This window comes from Corvus kubaryi, unplaced genomic scaffold (genome assembly GCF_017639235.1).
Source record: "Corvus kubaryi isolate FWS band 111438036 unplaced genomic scaffold, C.kubaryi_AGA036_p1.0 37394, whole genome shotgun sequence".
NCBI lineage: Eukaryota > Metazoa > Chordata > Aves > Passeriformes > Corvidae > Corvus > Corvus kubaryi.
In genome coordinates, this window is record NW_024581133.1 from 16,985,290 (window position 1) to 17,008,945 (window position 23,656).

Sequence of the window (23,656 nt, forward strand, 5' to 3'; positions counted from 1 at the left end):
TCAGCAGCTAGCCCAGTTTGAAGTTTTAGACTTGGCAATCTTGGGTGTGAAAACCACCAGTGGAAAAGAATATGGAGTAGTTAAGACACCTTTTAACCAACATTAAAAAAACTAACAACAACAAAAAACAAACCAACAAAATCAAACCCACCCAAACAACTACAGGCAACTGAACTTGTCTCCACAGAGCAAGTCAGGTCATTCTTGTTACATGGATATTTATCTGTGTGTCATTAGAAACAAACCAGAATGTTTTTCCCAGGCATCAATAAAAGTAGCAAGATACTCACAGTAAAATAACATGTGTGACCAGTTCTGAGCATCATCCCTTCATTACAACTTGACACGCAGAAATAAAGTACTATCTTTCAATTTTATACTGTGACTATGAAGCTGCTGAATGTTACATAATGTACCACTAATAAATGTCACTCACCGTCTGTGCATCAGAAAAACTTGGAGCAAGCTTGGGTTGAAGTATTTTCTCTTGAGTTCCTTCTACCAGCTGATGACTGCTGTTACTGCCCCACACATACACTTCACAGGTCTCCGACACAATGGGAGCATCTCCCGTTTGAATGCTGTCAGGGCTAGCACATGTCCTAGAATAGTCTGAAGCCATTCGACAAACCTGTTCAAACCAAAGATTTATTACACAGTAACATTTTATACTTCTTCCTATACAGTCACGATGTTGAATACAGCTTTAACTGCCCCTCAACGTGGTAACTGCCTAAAATACAAATCACAATGACCACATCATTAGCTTGCCCAAACGACTGTTTCACTACATCTTAGATTTTCAATGTTTTTTTCACCTCTTCTGCCCCAGAATAATTTGGCCAAGACTGGACTATGGCCACATGTGCACACCAATCACATGTTTGAAGGGGAAGTAAACTACAATAACTTAAAAAGTTTTTTTCAAGACATACCTCTTCAAATAAGCACAGAGCTGCCTCATACAGAGAACATAAGCCATCAGATGTTCTGGTTGGCTCTCTCCACTGACTTCGATCAGCAGATGATCCCTGCAACGTTTAAATGTTGTTATTAGGAGAAGCGCACTTCCAATACAGCAACAGTCCACCTGAACAAAATACATTAGGGATTTGTTCTTATAGCTAAGCAGAAATGAATGGCTCTTTCTATAAGCATAAGTACACTACCTCTCTCCTGAGCTGTGATATCTGCATACACTTTAGGAAAACCAAACTGTCACAAGTGCTAGTCCAACATTGTTACTGATTCAGTTTTGTGAAAGTATCTGTGTTTAGAGTTAATTTTTCCTAATACTATATTGTAATGAAATGCAAGTTATTTGTGTTTAAAGTGATAATTATTTTGAAATTACTACTAACAATTAATGTTTACGTATCTTTCATATTTTGGTCTCTAATTGTATATATAGCCCAAAACCAACAACAAATAAAGTTGCCCATCAGGACATTTAATCCAACTCAGATACTGCCACTGCCATGCTCTTCTCACGGACTCCATTCTTTAAAAAGATTTTTTAGATCTTCTTTAGAATCTTTTTTAGATTTTAAGGTTTATGTTTATTAATAAGCACTATAAGCTTGAAAGAAAAGAACAACCACTTGAGGGGAAAAAGTCATTCCCTGTTTCAGTCTGAGCACATGAAGCAGAAGCTTGGAACAGCTTCCGACTGCATACTGTGCAGTAATTTCATACCTTTAAAAGTAATATTCATCTAGGACCAGAAGTAAGCGCTCAACATACAAAACAGTGTGCCACACTTCCAATTTAGCTCATTTTCTTACCACATTAATTTCTGAGCATCAGCAAAACTGCTGAACATCCTGAAGATGTATAAGCAGAGGCCCAGGTGAATTAGGGAGTAGGAACGTCCAATAAAAATAACAGGAAACAAGGTGTGTTATAAAACTTTGAAATTTCTAACTTTTTTTGCTATGAACTTAAATGTACAAGTCCAAGTGGATCAAGTATGTCCTCAATTCTTTCCCTGAAGTTAAAGCATAACACTAAAAATGACAACACAGAGATTATTTACCATTTCATCTTTACCTATGAGGAAGCAGGTGGGCAGGAAGGGAAAGAAAGAGATGGTGGAAATACAGGGGAAAATAATTCACAAAAAGCCCCCTAACATACTCAGCAAACTGGCATTTGGTGTGGAGAAACTATTCAATTAAGAGTGCAACCACACTGCAGTGCAGAAAGACCAAAGCTGGTTATACCTACCAGAGATCGTCGCATCTGGGTCAATATACTCATAAAGCAATCAAAGCTGATCATCCCTTCTGGACTTTGCAGCAACTTGGTTTTCTCCATGGTGTTTACTACAGCTGAAGCACCTAAAGCCATTTCTATCCATTCAAGAAGGTATCTCAAGGCACCTCGTTGGGCAGCCAAACCAAGAAGCAACTCAGAAGCTAATCTACGACCTAAAGTATCTGCCCCAGAGTTCGGAATCGTTACTCCTTTAAGAAAAGCTGTTACTTGTGACAAACAATCCAAACCCATTGGTGGAATCTTGCTTTCATTTGCTAGAGATAAAGGTGGTAAAGAGCTCACAACTTCTATTGCAGTATGGATAACATCATTGCAAAGACTGAGGCCAGGTCCTGCCGCAGGCATCATCCAGCTTTGTCTCAGCAGTGCAAACAACAAGCTCAATCCAGTCCGAACTCCCATTTCTATGAGTGCGTCTGTACTTGACCTTGGGCGTTCACTGACAGAGTGCACATCCGTGGATCCAGAACTGCTTTCTGGTGAATGCTGTTGCTGTTTCACCTTACCCTTATCGTGGTATTTATTAGAAAGTGCATAGAAGACACGCTGCAGCACAAGGAGACGCTTTCGAAGAGCTCCAGCAAATGGAGAGTCTGAGCACACCATCTTTGCCAGTGCCAGCTGGCTGCTAAGAAGTGCATCCAAGTAGTGGTCCTGTTCATCACTAGATAGAGATTCCCGCTCAAAATCTGGTAACTGAGGTCCTTTGAGGCACAGAACCTGCTGGGGCAATGGCACTACTTCTTTATTGCTAACTAACTTAGCATACAAGACAGAAACTCCCTCCCTTGTTGCAATAGATTCACTGTCTTCTGTGATCCAGGAGCTGTTTAGGTGTTCAAGCCATTTCAGCTTCACAGGTGGGACCATAGCTGCCATGCTGGTTTACTTCTTTGCCATTAGTCCTGAAGATGAAAAAAACTGTCAATAGGTGTGCAACGTTATCTACAGATCTTATTACTCACAGTAGGACAAATCCAAATAATCCTTTCAGAAGGAAAGCAGCAAAAGATTAACCACCAAGAATTACCAAAGTTTCACCATCTGACCTACATGTTTGTGCAACTTACTTAACATGATGTAAGAATTTTAGCGTAAGTCAGTCTACATTTTCTAAATCCATATGCACAAAAATTCACACAAAGCAAATTTAATTCTGCTAAGTGACATGAACAGCATTTAACAGATAAGGCAATTTAAGATTTAGATGTCAAGAACCACAAAGGTGCAGGGCTGATAAACGTATCTCAGCACTATGATGATTTATGTCTGCAGGATCATCCACGTAATGGTATGATATTTTGCTATTATATGTGAATAAAAGATCATAATTCCAAAAACATACATTGAGTTCGAAAAATTTCTCACATACAAGAGCATGGACTGACCACAACTAGTTGAGTCCAGACTTCTTCTAAGTCTATGTCTGAGAAAATTTTTAAAAATTAAAAAATTAAAAGAACATTCTGATCCCAAAGAGACACTCGAGTTATTAATTTTAATGCTGGTAGCATTTAGAACTTCAGTTTCTTCAAGAGGATTCTTGATGTCAAGTCTAAATTTTGCCAAGCTAATTTATAGCTTAATATGCAAAGAGGCTTCTTCAAAGGGACTGTTTTCAAACTGCTCATTTTAAAAGAATTTTCTTTAAAGTAATGCTTTATCTCCTATTGTACAAAACAGATTTGTTTAATTCCTGTTTATAATCATTAACCGTGGGTTACATAGGTTCTGATTGATCACTTTCTGTTCTTTGACCCTTTAAGTCCTAATGTATTACAGTTTCACCAAAAAGTACTATAATTTCTTGAAGGAGAGTTTTGTGTCCTTTGGTAGTAGTGTGAGCCCTATTTGATCTAATTTCAAACTAAACCCCTGGGGGTGGAGGGAGTCTCTGCCATGCAGTGAAAGCCAGTGTTGCTGCCATGCCATGCTTGTAGGGAAATGGGTTACAGGCAGTGCAACTCGGTCCTCGTTTTGTCTTGACATTTCACACTCAAAAAACATAAATTAAAAATATAAAGAACTACAGCTCTTCTGCCAATATATCTGCCCAAAAAGCACATTGTGTGCTATTAATCACCTGCTTTTATTTCAGCCAAATTTTCCCAACAATAGATTAGTATCTTCATAAAAAGCTTTATGTGAGCCCCAGTGAGCCTTATCCAAGTAACTTCTGTTGCACTACAGCAGACCCTTACCCAGGTCTATCCCACAGAAACTGGAGCCACAGCTGGTAAGTACCATTCAGAGCAGCAAGCATTCCTTGCATTTCATACAAGACACACCTGTCTACTCACACCACAAAACTCCCCAACAGCTCAGCCTCCAAGTGACACAGGCAGGTACTATTACACTCAGGACCCTGTTTACTAAGAAAGGGCAACATTGTCTCACTTGTCAGAAAGGATTTGCTAACTACCATTTGATCCTAATAGAAACTGTAAGGCCAATTAATGAAAACGTCCAAACTCTGGTCTTACCTGATGGAGTTTGCACCTTCTCAAGCAAGAGGTAAAACATGGGGATGTAACTCCATTAAGAAGTTCCCTGAACAGACTCATTCATGGGCTTTATGTTATGCGTTCACCAGCTACTCTTCTTTCAGAAACTTCAAAATGTGATCATGTACCTCAAAGGTGCAAATACTGCTGCTTTTCCTGAAAACTGATAGATTTTTTCCCTCCTGCCCTTGTATGCATCTCCAAAAATAGAGACTGAATCTTGAAGCTGAGCTCTTAGCAGCGCCCTAGTCTCCTACTGCAGCTTTTGCAAGAAATACATTGGTCCACCTTGAAAATAACATTCAGCTTCATGTGACAGGCAGAAAGCTTTAACCAGACACTGCTGGTAATCCTGGAAATGCGCTCTGAATGCAAATCTAAATGATCTCTGTCTCTGCATGAACAACTACAGATCACTGAGGTTACACAGAAACCAGGTAACAGTGGTAGCACAATGCATAGGTAAGGTTTACTTCCTCCAGCTCATTGCCACAAACACAAGGTTTATAATTGCTCCAGAGCCTGGACACGAACATCTCATTTCTTTTTAGGGCAGGCAAAAAGAAAATACATTTGGCTTTGAAAACTCAAGTGAATGCTCACTGCTGTTTCACTATATCTGACCACTGCAGGGTCAGGTGAACATGTGGAAGGTACCAAGTGTGCAGGGTGGGCCAGTCCCACAGGGTGCAGGCCTACACACTTTCTGAACACGCTGATCACATAGCCAAGCACAAAGGGACAAGCCAGAAGCATGTGACAAGAGGAGAAAAGTACTTTTCTTTCATCATCATAAACTTAAAACCATCTAAATGTATAGCAACAGCTTTAATCAAGTATTTCAACACTGGAAAACTTAAAACACATCAAACTCAAGTGCCCAGAACTTTCTAGGATTTCTATGAAAAAAAAAAATTTTTAAAAGCCCAGCTCCCCTGCCCTTATTCTTCCCTTTCTCCTCCTGCTCCTCAGGGAAAAAAAGAAAAAGTAAACTGTGAGGATGTGGAACACAACTTATTTGTCGTATCTTTTAGAACCACAGTTCCTGTTGAGGAAATCAGCATTTTGGGGGAGTAAATGTTCACAAATATTTTACTGTTGCCAACTGGTAAGTCAACTAAAATGGGACTCAAAACTCATAGCTGAACAAGGATTCCAACAACGTTACCAAATTTAACACCTATTTCAAAAGCTTACTCCAGGGAACAGTGGGGACAAAATGTATACATCAAACCCTAAAAGCCAAGTTCTATGCATCCTGGATGAAGAATTTTTCTTTCAGAATAGCAGTGGCAGCAACTTGAGCTGCAGGGGAAGACGTATGAAGGTAACTAAGCCCGCCTTCAGAGCTTGTTCGTCCTGAGAACCACAGCCAGTGCTGCAGCTGAACTCAAGGAACGGCTCAGGTTCATCAAATCCTCTACTGGAATATGTGCACAAACACAGGGAGAGCTGTTGTTAGCCATCACTGCACTGGACGCCAAATATTGTTTGTTTCTCTTACATCAGATGAAAGGGAATGTGAGGAAAAGAATTTTAAAATGAAACCTGTGAAAACACGGGAAATATAATTAGGGAAGGCTTTTGCCTGAGCTAAGAGAAGAGTAAAACACTTAAATTATGGAAGAAAATATGCCTAAGAGAGCTCTCTTTTAAATGTTACAAGAAACATGGAAATTACCTGCAGCAGAGACAAAGGTTGTTTTTCCTTTTATCAGACCACTGCTTTAAGTAGACCTGAAGGCGAACCTGTAACTTCCAAAGCTGAATCCCACTGCACACTGAATGTTGCATCCCCTGGGTTTCAGACTCTGTCTCTTCAAGCTCAAAAGTCAAAACCAGGTACTTCCTCTGTTGTTCATGGCTTTCCCCATTATGTAAACAATTACACCAAACAGCCAAACTACCACTCGAATTCTAAGCTCAAAATCAAGTCTCCACATCTTGCAATAACTAGTAAGCATAGATGGGAGGTAATAGGATGCACTTCAAATTAAAAGAAATCAACTTACAAAAAACCCCTAATAATTCTGAAACTGTAGTAATTGATTGGCATGCATTTCCACACAGCCAAGAACTCAGAAAGAAAGTTGATGACAAATTTCATTACCCCTTTATCCATATATTTCTGTTCCTCTATTTAGTTAGATGATGATTTTTAAGAAGTTTTGGCTTAAATGTACTTGCTGCACCTAAAGAAAAAATAAACGCAAAACCAAGAGCGTGCAAATGCTTGTCAGCAAGACAGAGTAAATGCTAATAATAATTGATACACTTAAGGTCTTCCGTTCTGAGTTAAAATATAGGGAAAAAAGAGGAAAGTTGTCATATTTCAGGGAAAGTATGCAGTCTTCAGTGGCCTAGCAAACAATTTTTAAAAATTTAAAATATTCTGTGTTATTAAAGAGTTTGTTTTTTCTTAAATAGGAATTAGTTCAGCCTGAAACCACCAGCTAATTTTTACAGGTCACTTAAAATGTTAATTTTTGTGGTGTAAGCTTGCCTACAATAACTAATAAATCACATGTATTGAAGTGCAAAAGGCCTGTTGCAAGTCATTATTAAATACAACAGACTACTGAGCATATTAAAATTAAGTTTATATCACTAATGGAATAGGCCAAACAGCCAATTCTTTTACTGAGAAAAACTGCATCTTTTCTAAGGAAAAAGAACTATTCCCCTATCTCAAATAAGAATAAAATAAGAGACTGGAGATGCATCTAACTATATTTACAAGTTATTTCCATGAAACAGGAATAAGAGATAAACTATGAATGCTGTTTCTTCCTTTTCTCTGCCACCCCAGCAATTTAAACACAGAAACAGAAAGAGGAACTTGATCTTGTCATTAATCACAGCTTGCTTATTTTATATATAAAATACCAAGTCACTGACTGCATGGATGACTAACACCTTAATGTAAAACTGACCAGGAGATACAACAGAATAGGTATTCCACTACAAACATTTCAATATTTTTTATATATACATATATACATGTGTATATATATATATATATATATACACACACATCTATATTGGCATTCATATTAGATACTACAAAAATCTCACTGTTTCATGCATATGTGTCTGAAGCAGAAGTAATCTTTCTGTAACAATTATTTATTATAAGTGAAATAATTCTTGCAAAGTGTTACAGTTGACACCAAAGCGAAATTACCAAGAAAATTATGGAGAATGTATTTCTGTGTTTACATAATGTGTCATACAAAAGGTAAAACATAATTGAAAAGTAACAGTAGATTTTCCAGCCACTTACCACCATCTCCTAAAATTGCTACAGAAAGAGTAGATTTTTCTAGAAAGGGAACAAAGCAAACACTAAAGATTTCTCAAAAATCCACCTGGTTGGCTCAGACATGAAGACTGTCAAACCTCTAAGAACAAGTATTTTTTTCAGATTTTTACTACAGCTTCAGGAAACCAAGAAGTATTTAGGTCTTCTCACTTTGAGGGAAGTGGGACAACTTTGATCACCTTCAAATGTAAGAATAAGAACTCACTAAAGAGGAAAAAAACATTACTAAAGAAGTTAGTAAGGGAAGTTCTTGACTGCAACACAAAGGACTGAGGAATTTGGAAACTGCCCCAGATACTCTTATACTCCAAGGGCACAGGGGGAAATGAGAATAATTTACAAAGGACTTCAGCATGGGGTTGAAGGTTAAAGTCTGTAAGGTTATAAAGATCTTGTTTCTGAGTCCAGCAGGAAAGATGGGTCTTGGACAGAATATATACACTTCCCTGAAGGAATTTCCATAGTCCTTCCTTTTCCATGTCAGCTCGGAAATTATGGGAGATACTGGAATTTTTCACCCAAGGACCACCTACATGCAGCCAACAAATTTGTCCTAACAGAAGTAAACAGGAAGCTCCCTTCTAGGGTTTAGATTAAAAAAAACTCCTCCAAAGTTGCTGTACATAGATCTAAGAGAAAGATTGCTGGGACAATTTAAAGAAAGGTGGAGACTGGGCAGAAGCTGTACAGTGTGGCTACATCACACTCTGTAGCTCATTTTGAGGGAGAAACAGGAAAATAAAGAACAGCTCTAGGCAATTCCAGAGAGGTAACACTAAATTCCTGCAGGAAGAGATGTAAGTATGAAAGTCGAGACAAGAGAAAAACAGAGGGGTTTATGTTTTGTTTAAAAGAAAGCTGTAGAAAAGATCCTTAAAAAGTCTAAGACAGGATTATTGCCTTGCTATTTTAAGAAGTAGAGAGTGTAACAGCACAGTTTCCCCACAAAACGTGTTTTGCTTTTTCAGTCCATAGCGCACACACTCAGCTTATCAACAGAGAGAAACATGTGGAGGGGAAGAGCTGATTTTAGGGCCCATTTTTTTCTTTTTTCCCCAAAACAGCATCATCTCCAACACAGTGGCTCTACCTCATTGCCAAATGCAAGTAATCACTGGTATTCAAGCAATAATAATACAGGTCCACAGATAAGGAGGAAGAAGGTGCAACTGCTGCTCAGGCTGTGGAAAGGAAAATGTGAACAATCAGCTCAGAAATGTAGGTAAATCTCAAAGCACAGTGATTTCCCACTGCTTGTACAAATTTGAATCTTCCTGCTTAATTGTTATTTTACAGCTTTGTGCTTTCCTCCCTGTACAAGGTCCAAAGAAGTAAACACTGTAATACAGGGATAAAAAGCAAAATTGATCTTACATAAAGTGTTGTCAAATGAACATAGCAAACAAGGGGAATATATTTTAACCTAGTCTTTAATCAAGGCAGAACTTCTCACAGTCCATGGAGATTTTCAAACATATAAAATGTATAAAATTATATATAGCATCTTCAATCAGTATAAAGAAAATCCATTTTCTTAAATCAGTGACACTAGCACACACACTGATACTACCATGTTCTTTAACCTGGTCTGACTACAGCAGGTATCAAGCACACACAAAAACAATTATTCTGACAGAAGCCAAGTGCTCAGGCTCTTAGATCTCCTACAAAAGTAGCTGAAAGCTGCAAAGCTCTTGAAAATCTGCACCTATAAAGCCACAAATATTATATGTCCTAAAAATCAAAAGTTTTCTCAGAGGAAAAATAAACCTCACGAGCACTCACTCTCCCCCTCTGTGCAATCAGCAATTTCAGCAACCCTTCTAAGATGCTGACTACATTTATTTTATGGGAACCTAATTACAAAAGCTTGTAATGCAAGAAGTACGTCTGTACAGTCAAATCAAAGGCAGGAAACACCAAAATTAACGAACATACAAAGATCTGGTTGTGAAACTCGATTCTATTCACTGTCTGCCTGTGGTGTTGCACCACACACATATACAAAGTTCTTCACTGTGTGTTCATTGACAATGAGCTTCCTAGCGCCTGCCGCAGTTCCATTTACTATTTTAAACATGAGCGGCTCCTAGAGTACCTCCTATGCTCAAGGCACCTTCAACATGACATCACCTGGGTGGTTTCTAAAAAGGACTAGAAAATCTAATATTTAAACAGATGGCAGCCAGAGCACACTACAGCTCTTGATACTGCTACAAGTAGTTAAAGCTTTATTTGCAATAGTGAGAAATTAACTTCTGTGATGGCCGAGAAGAATCAAGCATTTTGTGGCTCACACAAAACTCAAACTCAGGAAAGATTTCACAATCAGGATAATCAGGTAATTCCACTAGCGCATTAAGAATATAATTCAATTAATTCACTGCAAGGGACACTGACAACTGAAAAACTTTATTCTGGGATGTTATTTTAGGTAAGTTTTTGATAAAGTAGAAGTTCTGAGTTCATTGCCAATCACAGCTCTGGGAAAGCTAATTTACTTAAAATATGACAGAAAACCTGATGCAATATGTGTCTATTTACTGCCTCGCTGTGATGACAGTATTAAAACTCCATTATACAAATAGAATCTCTTCAAAGTTGCAACATTTCAGTTTTATAGCCTAAACACTTAGAACCCTTCTAAATTATTTTGTTAATTCAAATAAATGTAACATTCTTTCCAGTAAACCAAAGTCTTTAGTCTGTATCCACACCTACTAAACTATTACCTCAATATTCTGTCAAATTCCTAATCTGTACGATTCCAGAGCTGCATGTGGAATTCAACATACTGCTGTACCTTTAATTTGTGCAACAGAAGGAGTGTTCTCTGGTTTTGCCAAGTTCCAGTCCTAACAGTTCCTGATGCTCCATAAAATGACAGATTACCTTAAGTTTTTATCATTCCAGTCTTTCATACTTCTTTCAAAGGAGGCACAAAGTCCCAGTAAGAATCTTGCTTCATATGCTGCCAGTTGGTAGAGTGCAGCAATTTTTGCAATCCTTATTAAAATTTTGTATCTTAAAGTACAACTAAACCAAACTGATTTGCTTCCCTTTTTTCCATAAATAAGGGGTTGTATATATAGGACTTAGCAGCAGGTATCAAGGCTCCAAACAATATTTACAGCCTTTTATTTGAAAGGTGATTTAGAAACCAAGAATATATAAAAGTATTAAAAAATCCTGCCTTGTCATAGGCCAACAGTATGAAATGTACAGAAATGCAAAACCTGCAGGATGTTTCATATCGCTCATGGCCAGGGGACACTATGACAGTTGAAACCAACAAGAGGTAATTTTGCCTAGAAGATTTGTCTGTTCAATATTCCACTGGTGCCAAAAAGCACTGTAGGTCACTACGCAAGGCAGCATTCTTCAAATGTTCTTTCTGGCCTATCCACATAGTCTACACACAGTGTCATGACAGATGTGAGGTGAACGGAATCCATCCAACACAGTCATGGGAAAGAAAAAGAGAAAATGATAAATTAGAAAATACTGACACTGCAGAGAAATTACTACAAATTCACAAAGAATTGAAAGCAAAGAGACAAAAAGTGTCATCGGAAGCAGTAAAAAAAGAAAAAAAGACAGTGGTGCTAAGTAACAGGGGATAGACAGTAAAACAATTAAGAAAAAATGAGCCGTGGTCTCTTACAAATCTAGAATGGGAAGGCAAGGAGCAAAAGGAACTAACCCAGAAAAAGCAAGCAAGAACAGCAGCTACAGCACGTTGTTCTTCACTCCTAAAACATTACAGTGAAATACACACCAGCATTAATTCATGTGAACATCTGTCTCCACTGAGCACAATGACCACTATCTTTCCTCCTTGTATTAGCCTCCTGCTCAGCGTATGGAAACCAAATGAATGACATCATCATTCAGAATAAGATTAATTATGCAAACAACCATCAACTTTTCTTTCCAAATACTGGATTCCACCTAGCCTTATATTTGTTAAGTAAGCCATGGTGAGGTTCTACTTGATATTCTTCCAATTTTAGTTTTCCTACATGATTTTAGGTTCTTGTGGGATTATTTATTCATTCATTATCAGGTAGAGTATTGAAACCAATATAACCCTATGCTTTCAGCTGGGGTCACAACTGGTTATTCCAAAAACTTTTGGGAGACAGACCAAAGGAAGACAAAGTTATTTTTAAGTTAATATGAAATTAAAGCTATTTGCCCTTTTGCCCTTAGGTTTAAAAAAAAAGCGATACAAAAACCTAATCATGGTTTGTCAATGTAAACCCCCCGGGGCTGTACAAAATCTACCCAAGCAGAGAAGAAATAAAAATTATCATTACTGTTCAGCAGATAAACTTAGAAAAATCAATTTAATCCATTACTTCTTCAGATGGCTTTAAGGTTACTGAAACAAAAGCTGAGAATGCAGGATGCTCCACATACACAGTCATCAAAAGCAGTTAGTGAAAAGAGGAGCTGAGAAGCAGAAATCCCCATGCATCAAAACCATCCCAACAATTTGAGCAAAGAAAGGTGCCTGATCTTGCACTGGAAAATGGATAAAAACTCTGGTAAGGTTTTAGCACTATCACTCTCCCCGAAAGGTACAATAACTTGTACTTCTACCGTGTAGTTACAGTATTTTCAACCACCACAATACATAGAAACAGATATTTTCTTGCAAAAACTACAAACATTTTGAAGACGTATTTGCTAGAAATCATGACTTGAAATTGAGAAACCCGGCAATGGACAGGAAAGTACAACATGTACAGACAGCCAAAATTCAAATACATTTAACTTTCAAGTTAGCTGTATGTAAGCAGAAAGATGGACTGCAGCCTTTAGAGATTATATATAGAGAGAGAGATAGATAGATAGATATAGATATAGAGGGGACGTAAAAGAGAAATGGAGAAATAACTGTTATCAGGGCCTGTGGTGACAGTACAACAGGAAATGGTTTTAAACTGAATATGGGTAGGTTTAGATTGGACATAAAGAAGAAACATCTCATCATGAGACACTGGAGCAGGTTGCCCAGGAAAACTGTGGATGCTCCTTCATGTTAATGATTCCTGTTAATACTTGCATTTCTTGACTTAGAGAGCCCCTGTTATAACCAATTGAAAAAGAAACTTCTGTTTGTAAGGAAACGTTTTGAGGATGAAATTTCTGTATTATCCAGTCCTAGACAGAAAAACAAAAATTATTACTAGTAAAGAGGACTCAAACTGCAGGCTATTCTTTAAGCAGCAAATTAATTCCAGCTCCCAGCAGAGATGATTGCTTGAGCCACCTGAACACCCCCCCAACTAGCTTGGTGACATCAGGTCAATCACAACAGGCAGTCCAGGCCAGGGAATATACCTGGCCAGTTCCAAGGTCACAATTACACTTGCTGTTGAGGGGCAAATCCTGTAGCCACTGGGCTCCAGGGTGGCTTTGTTTTCTTTTTTTTTATATTAAGAATTTACAAGGGTTACTCTGAATGACTCTAATGCACAGCAAGCAGCTGCAGCACACTGGCAGTTACTTCAAGCAGCCTTATGACAGCAGAGCTTCGATTTCTGAGGGCTACTTCAGATGTTTTTAAAAAGCTAACACCTACTAGATTTGAATGTTCCACTTGACTGTCAGTCACTACAAGGGAAACAGACAAAAAGAAATCCTGGCAGCAATTTCAGAGTTTGAGTACTTCCGAGAGCCAATCACGAGAACCGAAACCAGCACAGTACTCACCATTTACTACAACGACTTTGACAGCAGGAAGTCAAAGCAGCCACAGAGAACTGCATCCTACTTTTAACTAAAACACACCAGTACAAGATAAAAATCTCTTGAGTTACATGAACAGAGGAAGATTAAGTATCTGCCAGGATCTAAGACTGTTGTATTGAAAGGCTAATGACTTCCTAACAACCTATGACCAGAAATCAAATGCCTGCTCCACCACGTCTACCTGAAATACATATATTTTCTGTCTCCACTACTTATTTTTAAAATGCGGATAAGTGCATCTCTATCCCATGAGTATTACAAGAATAATTACACTAAAAAGAAAGATTGGAATACTACACGTGTGTTTATCTCTTAAATGAAAATACTTAAACATACATGATTTTACTACTCAAACACAAATATTATTGCTGATTTCACACGTAGCTTTCTCCATCTGTAAAATAGTCCTATTCCAGTCATTACTGATACTTCAAAATATGCAGAGCACCTGCATAAAGTGTACTGTTTTCTTTAAAAAATAAAGATTATGGCTACCTCAAATTGGTAAATTAAAGGCAAAACCAAAACAAGTTCTTTAGTCAAGTCACTTAAACCACTTCCTAATCAATTATTATCCATTTAATTCAGTTCTGAAACAGCAGAAGAACAAGTTTTCACCGGTAAACTGTTTTTCAAATCAATGATTAAATGAATTTTAAAATGCTGTGTTATATTCTTACTATGCCAAGCAGTTCCGCGGCAAAAATAAATCAAAGACTTTACATCCCTACGCTTAATTAACAATTAGATAAACACCTCCTTTACACAGTTTCTAAAAAAAAAATTCAACACTCCCACTTCCCCTTCAACTTATATACTTCCAACCACAAAAACATGTTTAGTCTTAATGTTCAGACAAAGAACAAAACATATGCGACATATTTAAGTAAGAACATAGGAGCAGAGAGGAAATACTCCAGGTCTGTACTCAGAGACAAAAAGCTTTAAGATGTTTCATTTTAAAACAACCACTGTGATAAAGTTACCCAACAAATTCCTCATAGGTACAAGGAAACCAAAGACTGGCACTGCCCTTCTGTCCTGTAGCACAACATTGTACAGCTTTTAATCTTTCACGCAAAATAACCAATTCCTCTCAGAATGGGGAAGCAGTAACAGACTGACCAGGTATACAGCCTACCCTTCCAGATTAAATACCTATTATATTTTTCCCCAAAACTACGTGAGACTTAACCCGGAGATACAAATCCTCCACAGCCCCACATCCCAATGGAGCAGATGTGGTATATATGGGGTCTCTAACAAGGAGCATTAAATTCAGGACATGTAAACTTAGACCTCTGAGGTTTTATTATGAAATACCAGCATAGAACATTCTGCTAAACTACAAATCTGATCAACCTCATGAGACAATACGCACGGGTATGTACACAGACATACAGGATATGTATATATGTATACAGAGCACACGGTCCCAGCTACAGCAAATTACACCATTCATGAGGAAACAATCAGCTTAGGTATGTGACAACAGAAATAAAAATGTTTCAACTGCACTAAACCTCTCCTATATACACTGTGAAAAGAAGAGGGCATAACAATAGGGTTCTGTCCTTAAAAAAAAACCATGAAAAGCAGCTTGTATATAGCAACACCTCAATTAAATTAGCCATATGCAGTTAAAAAGCCCCCCAAAACACAACAACAAAACACCTGCTAAGACTTCACTTTGAAATACAGAATAAAACATCTCTAAGAAAAAGTATACATATAACGCTTCAGTATTGCAAGTAAGAGCCAGCAAACATGCCACGGTAAGACGGTGCAATTCAGACGACAGGTCTGGAGATACACGGAACACCTACCTACAGTCACGCACACAGTTGATGAAGGCAAACATGACAATTTTCAGATTAATTCTGTGACACCTGCCAGGTCCACCTGGGATGCACATAGCCAGAGATGCATTTAACACTTAGAGGAAAAATGCACGGCCACACTACAATCGCATTCATGAGGTTCATAGGGAAAAGCACAGGCTCCGAGGACCTCAGCCGAAGCACAATGCAGAATTCGTAGTTTATAGAGCTTTGAAGAGGCACAAAAAGCCCCCACGAAGGGATAAGAGCTGCCGGAGGACGCCCGTCCTTCTCCCACCCTCAGCAACAGGGCAATGACACCTGAACGGCCCCACCTGCCTCCCCTCTTCCTCACGCCCGTCTGCAGCTTCCCCCGCTCCCTGACGGCCGCGGCTGCAGCTGCGGCCCCGCGGTGTTGTCGGGCGGGGAGGGCGCGGGGAGGGCGCGGGGAGAGCCCCCCCGGCCCTGGACTCGCCCAGGCCTCCCGCCCCTGCCCGCGCTCCTCAGCCCCGCGCGGCCGCGCGCTCACCAGGCAGCGGCGGGGGGAGGCGGCGGAGCTCAGCCCGGGAGCCCCGCGGGGCCGGTGGGGCGCGGGGAGCGGCGCGCGGAGATCCCGCCGGGAGCCGCGTCCTCCCGGCCCGGATTGTCACAGGGAAAACATGACGCGGGCGGGGAGCCGCCGCGATCTCGCGGGGCTACCGCGCGGCTCTCGCGAGAGCGCCGGCCGCTCCCCGCCTCCGCCCGCCGGGTGCCTCCCGTGCGCGGGCACGCACGGCTCGCCGCCGAAGGCGGAGCGGCGGCTGCACCTGCGGCGGACAGGGCTCGTCCCGGTAAAATGGAAGCCGGCTGCTGGCACTGGGAATGGAGACAGTGCCCAAACGGTCGGGTTCATTTGTCTTCTGCAAATGAGAGGAAGAGCAGACAAATGCTTTTGCATAAAAACGACCAAAGAAACGGGTCAGGGAAATGAAGCACCTAATTTAGGTGGGGACCCTGACAGTCAGTGAAAACAAGAGAAATGGATGTTGTATGCAGGGATTAAAAGTGCAGAAAAGGCAGAACGAATCAGTGGACAAGCAGGAGTATATTAAAGCATTTGCTTAAACAAAATGAACAGCATAACAACAAATAGTAAAACTGTCACCGAGGAATGAAATTCCCAGTCTAAAGTAAGCTAAAGTACACAGTGAAGACTGTCACAGACTTAGATGGTGGCAGAAACAACAGCATGCCAAGATCAGTGAGGCCACAGTGGCAAGAAACAACACAATGAGAAATCTCAGTTATACCCACATGAATTGGTAAAGTCCACACAATATTAGGGATGTCATGACTAAATCAGTAGACATTGGTAATGACTAAATAAGTGGGAAAACTGACAAAAAGCAAGAGGAAAACTGCAAGAAGGGACTGCATATGTTGTGGTACATCAGCCTAAGGTAGGAATACAATGGAAGCTTACAAAGATTAGTGATGTGAAATAGGTGAGCAGGGAACAACTGTTTACACTCTGCCACTAAAAGAGCTAGATGGTAACAAGAGGAACTAGTAGATGAAAATTTTAGAACAAGGAAAAAAATTATTATTTCTTCATTCACATATAATTAAGCTGTAGAACACCTTGATTCAAGACAAAATGTAGTAAAAGTTTACCTCAACTCAAAAAGAGACTGGAGAAATACAAGGAAGAAGAAAATCTATCACAGATTACCAAAGACATCCCCTCTGGCTGAAAAATGCCCCAACCCACAAGAGGCCCTACAATATTTGGGGACACTTTACTCTGTGCTTGCTCTTGCCTTTCCTTCCCAAGGCATGGGCTCATGGCTGGCCTCAGACACATGGTACCAATGGAACAGAGATCCCATCCTTATGTCTTTGTCCTATGGCCCATCTTTCCCAGATCTCTCCCCAGTAGCCTTAATGGTTTACTCTGAGTTAGGAAGTGTTAGGGGAGGTCCCTAAGGGTAGAGTTCAGCTTCCCAGAGGGACTGTTGCATTTCATAACACAAGTTCCAACCAAAATTGGACTAAATGTCACTGGCCACTTTGGAGACACATTTCAGGTATTGATGGCTCTTCATTCTGCCACCTAAAAGGCTACTCAGGGATTCACAGTTTTTTGCATTGGAATAAAACCCAAATGCCTTGCTTTGAAAAGTCTGACCCCAAAGCAGCTAAAAAACACAGACTAAGTCTCTGTCAGCAATTTACTCATGTAATATCAACCCACAGGATAATGGTCAAGACAATCTACTTTTGTTCAATAAGTTGTAAGATTTTCTTTTTAGTTTTGTACCTCTAACTACACCAGCTAAACTTTTGTCTAAAGCCATATTCAAACTCTGCTGTGAATGAGCAGCTTCTTTGTTGATGAGACCACCTGTGCTAACAAATACCATCAAAAATGGGGTGAATTATAAGAACATTTTAAATGATTCCTTAAATATTGCAAATATGTCAGCTAAAGGATGCTGTGTAAGAAATAAATCTTAAAAATTCCACAGATACATGAAAACACATTCAGTGGACTCATGTCCAGCAGAACTGCCATTCCACAGAAGAGAAAGCAGAAAAAGCAGACACACTCAGCAGTGCGTACTCCTCTCCATGCTCACATGCCCCACACCCACTAGCCACAACATGAAGACAAAACCTTATCATTAAGTGCAGCTTTTATGGCTTGCAGGCTCTACCTGCAGCCAAGCGTTGTACAGTTCTCAAGGAATTTCTTAGGTTCACAAATGTCTAATGCTTTTAAGTTATGTACACTTAAAATATAAAGTTCACAAAACCACAAGGTTTTCTTGTTTTGTTTTTCAAGCCTTGACCCAGCCCATCAATCCCTTTGCAGTACTGAGAGTCAAGGGCTCTCCTCTTGCCATTTGCATGGATGCAGGTGTAGGGCTCGATGCAGGCGTAGGGGCTGATTCCTCAGGGTCACTGATCTCAGAATTTAAGTTACACTGGAGGACCATTGCTATTCATCTTTGTGAATTCTCACATGAAGCTTGTTTATTAGATAGCAACTGATAGATAATATCTGATATTAGCTACAATCTTGGGTAAGTCAAGTGACTTCCACAGTTTCTCTTTCAGAGCTGGAGCCCCAATGCCTGAGCTACTGTCTGCATCTACAGCCAGCTGGACTCGGGACCTTCTGAACTCCAATAAAACCCAGCATGGCAAGTGATGGAGGATAAGGAGGCTTATTGCATCACCCTGTACTAAGCAGGCAAGTACTGTCAGAATTACTGAGAACCCAAAGCAAACAGCATTCTAGCCTACAGTAGCACCAGTAGGTCTGAAAATAAGGATATAAATAAGGGGAACAAGTCTACATTTGCTCTGACACTACGTATGGCTGTCACCACAATTCAGCCACCTCATCGGAGAGTCAACTATCATTAAATGAAAACACAGCACTTGCATCCTTTGGAAATTGCAGAGGCTCCTGAAACTCATTTGGGTACCCTGAGGACATACCAGAGGAAAGATGAACCCTCCAGCCACCTGCAGCTATATATTAACAGGGTGAAAGTAACAAGAAAAGTTGAGAAGAGTTTTATGAGACAATCCTAAACATAGGCCAGGAATACCTGAATCACAGCTTTTCAGTGAGCAACATCATTCATCCTCTCCCCCTTCTTCACAGCAAGTATAAGCAGAAGTATTCAAAACTACAAATCTCAAGAGTTAGGGGCAGATAATGCCCCCAACTGCAGGACATTCATTCTCCATTTCTATTTCCAAAACAGTTTCCATCTTAGCTTCAAAGCATAGAGGGAAGCCAAGAGAAAGCCCATACGATCATGGAGGTTTCAAGGGAAAGGAGGCTGTAGATGGTACCTCTGTTATCTCTGTGTTCTCACCTCTTTTTTAAAATAGAAATAATCCTTCATGATGACTGCAGACTTTTCAAGTCCCACCTACAGTTTTCCTCCTTCCCAGCTTCACTTGGAATAAGGCAGATTTCTTCCAGCATTCAGCTCTACAAGACCTGTTTTACATCAATGATTCCCTATTACTTTGCATGAGTTGCTGCATTATTTATTAGTTTAAAATGTACTGTTATGTAATCCCATCAAATGTACTTTTAATCTTAGGCAATGAATAGAAAGGTATGATAATGAAAGAACAATGCACAATTTAACATCAATTTTTTTCCTAAAACTGTTAGTAATTATCCTTTATTGTTTTAGTAACCACATTTAACTCTTTATCCTCTTCTGGTCCAAACATTTCACCAGGGCTATGACCAATTCCACTCTCACTATTTTTGTAAGATCTTTTTTTGTAACACAGTGCCTAGGACAAGACCAACATCCAGCATGAAGCTATGCTATTTATCTAGGGCTTGTTCTTAACTACTTTTCCACAATGCAGGATAATTTTGGATCATTATAGAAAATGGGAATTTATATATGAAATACCTCAATTAACTATGTTTTGATTTTACTGACTTCTCTTTTTCCAGCAGACTTTGCTAACATTGGCATGCCTTGCTGTTGTCATGGCAATGAAAGGAGTCTATATGGTTTGGGATATGACTCAGAAAAAATTTTATACAGAAATGGGACAACAATTAGAACAAAGGACATTGAATGTTTCTGTGCCACCAGTTAATAAAAGGTCAACAGGAAAAAAAGAAAGTTCCCAAATCAGAACAAATGATACTGAACAAACCTTCATTGGATAGAAGACACCAAATTGTTACTTCTGACCCTCTCTTGCATTTAGGTCTCTGTGTGGGTAAAACTTTACCACCCCCAAGTGTTATTAAAATCACAGTGATCTGCCCGGGCAGTTACTTAACCAGAACAGAACCCAGATTTGCCCAAAGAAGTTAACGTTCTTAGTGTTTAGAAATATGAGGAGTCTTGTATTGTGAACTTACCCCAATAAAAACAGTCTTGAAGCCATCATCTCTATGAGGACTCATTCAAAGGCAAGGTGCTTCTCATGGTTCACAATTTACATGAGGCAAAAGAAAGGCAAGTTTGCCAATTAAAAGATGAGGAAAGAAGCTTGTGTCAGTCACTGAGGAGGTGTGGGCAGAGCAGTTGCAAGCACTAAAAAACATGACTAAAGCCAACCTACACCAATCTATGAAGTGCATGCAAAAATTATTTTTGGCTAGGCTAAAAATACCATTCACCTATGTCTTCCATGTGTTACTCAAGACAACACTAGCTGTTTTCCTGTGGATACAAGGTATGTGAGGGGAGCCGTTATTAGATGATTTGCCTGTGCAGAGATGCCAAATGTGAAGGCACTGAAATATATGCATCTATGTCAGTCCTTAATTTCATCTTCTGACTCATGTTCTGGAGTGACAGTTCCTCTGCCTGGCACTTCCTGTTCATACCAAGCTGAGCCATACTAAGTGTTATTTATTAGAAAGCAATCTAAAGCCACATCCACACAGCCAGCTGGCTCTTACCCCAGTACAAATCATCACTGCCACATAATCAGCAGTTTCAGAGCTCAGGATTGCAGGTGGTTGTGTCACTTCTTTTCTTCTACTGTTGGACTCAACTGTGAAATACAGAGTAGGAACCAGTCTGAAGTAACCTCAAATTTAAGATCTGGTTCAATCCATGGCCATCTCTCCCTTTCTTTAGCTAGCTGGTAACTTTTTCAAACTGTTTCACTCAGCCTAGCTTTGTATCAAGGTTCCACACCTCAGAAATGCCCTTGGCCAAGACAGGACAGGAAACATTCCAGAGAACAACTGGGGAAAACACATGGGAAACAAGAGGCGTTTGCACTGGAAGACAGTGAAAGATAATATACAGAAGAAATTAAAAGGATTATATGTGAACAACTAAGTAACAACTGAATTCATACACAAGACTAGCTCCAAACTAATCTATGCAGGGGTATGAAACTTTTTGAGCATATATGGCAAGCAGGTTACTAGAACTTTAAGAGGATTACTAATTCTCATTAGCTCAATATGGTACCATCCAGTGCACAGCCAAAGTGCTGCTTAAATATTGTGTCACAATAATACCTATATGCATAAAGATACTGGGGAGAGCTAAACAACAAAAGAAAATGGCCAGTGGTCAAAGTACTATTCATAGGATTGCCACTCCCAGCTGCACTCTTACGGGTGGTTCACATTCCATTTAGGGCCTCATGAGTGAATGCTAGTGCACTGCTGTCTTTTAAAAACTCCTGTTGCACAATCCTGTAGTGTGTCCCCACGTCCCATGCTTTTAGCAATACAGTTAGGAAAAGTGCCTCTCACAACTGCTTCCCCCCCACCGCGCCCTGTAGTCTCTCCTACTCAGTGAGCGAGACCTTTGAATGGAAACACGGAACAAAGGCAGCACAGAGCTCTAACAACACCTTTGTGCTTACTACTGGAGACTCCCCATCCTTTCGCATTTTGAGTGGAGAGGTTATCCAACTTCCATGGCCCTGGAGCAGCGGGAGCAAACAGACCAGTTGCTCTTGGCAGTACACGGGGGGATGGACCTGAGCTCTGCCAAATATAGCATGCAAGAGCTGTGTGCCCATCCCCAGCAACTTCATGCACAGCAAACTCACAGCCCTCCCAAAAGGGAGCACCCACAATGTAACACCGGTTAATATTTACAGAGAGTTGCATCATATCAAAAAGGGCTCCGTAGCAAAGTAACGCTTGAGCTGTTTCGAACAAGCACTAGTCTGGCTTCTTCAGTGGAATCCAAGACAGGTGAAAAATTTAGGAAAGAAAGACTAAAGTTTATGCAAGTCATAAGCACAGCACTGATCCAGTCTCCATTTTCATAACAAGAAAAAAAAAGCTTTACCTAGAGGGTTTAAGCAAAAAACTTCCATTTTTTTCACTGAGGCCATCTGACCTTGAGTAAGTCCCCCTCCTCATTATTTCTCTCTGAAAGTACTGGCATAGGCCTGCTTTCAAATTACTCTTTTTGCACAAATGCAAAATGTTACTATACTTTACCACAATTATTCCAGGCAAGATCCTATGCATCATTTCTTTCATAAGGAAGAATTTAATAAGTCAGAATATATAATTAATTTTATAAAAGGCAAATACAAATATTAAACCTAAGAAAAGCATTTTTTTATAATTGTGATTGTTTAGTTTTTCTTTGCAGAATACAAATGCATAAAATAGATAAGAGCTGTCCTCGAAATTAGCAACATTCCAAGACCATGATTACACACAGTACTCAGTTAATTGTGCCTCATGAAAACTGAAGGCCTGAAAGATACTGTAAAACCTTTTGTCCATACAGCATATTCAAATACATTGTTTTGCATTTTTAGAAAGAATTTATTTTTCCATGTTATCTAGATCATCCCTCAGAATAAACCAGATTAAAAAAAAAAAGAGATTTTAAAAAAAAAAAATCTTTTTAGGGGAGAAACCAAATGTCCAACTCTGGTTTTGTCCCAGAATTCCTCTGTCTGAACTTGAGCTACAAAAGCAATTAATTTTTCTCTGAGTTTATCTTCCTTTTCAATTCTGACAGCTATGTTCCTTCCTTGCTCATGCTCCATTCCACCATTTCAGTACTTTTACCCCTCTTTTCCTATTAGTTATTTGTCTAGTCCTCTAACTGCTGGTTTTTTAACTGACTTTTCTTTGGCTTCTGTCAGTTCATTAACATTTTTCTAGTCTTTAACTCAAAGTGAATATTCTAACTGTTGTCTGAAAGCTGTACAATGAGGAATTATCCTTGTGCTTTCATGAATCAATGACTACTCTGTAAGGCTAAAAAGAGTTTTTCTCTTCCTATTGTTTTCACATTTCCTCTCATTCCATTTGTTCTTGCATTCAATTTTTTTTTCCAGCAAACACAAGACAAATAATACCCTCCCACACCTTTCACTTTGAGATCTCACAATATTTTTCTAAAAGAATCCTCTTTCCCGTAGATTGGGGGGGGGGGGGGGGGGGGGGGTGGTAAAAACTGTTTAGATTTTTCACAATTTTGATAGTAAAGGGGGGT

The 23,656-nt window shown here is 39.6% G+C and overlaps 1 protein-coding gene across 12 annotated transcripts in view; it reads right to left on the reverse strand.

Moving 5' to 3' along the window:
• HERC1 (HECT and RLD domain containing E3 ubiquitin protein ligase family member 1) overlaps positions 1-23,656 on the reverse strand; it is a 102,454-nt gene that overhangs the window by 67,004 nt on the left and 11,794 nt on the right. For 10 of the 12 annotated variants that reach the window (XM_042039516.1, XM_042039518.1, XM_042039510.1 and 7 more), the window contains exons 1-4: positions 16,213-16,319; positions 2,227-3,182; positions 936-1,031; positions 437-631 (exon numbers count right to left, since the gene is read on the reverse strand). In XM_042039516.1, the coding sequence (XP_041895450.1) occupies positions 437-631; positions 936-1,031; positions 2,227-3,156 (1,221 nt within the window). In that variant the 5' untranslated portion in view covers positions 3,157-3,182; positions 16,213-16,319. Of the gene's footprint in view, positions 1-436; positions 632-935; positions 1,032-2,226; positions 3,183-16,212; positions 16,320-23,656 lie in introns of those variants that run through there. The other 2 variants (XM_042039509.1, XM_042039508.1) reach the window with 1 other exon arrangement.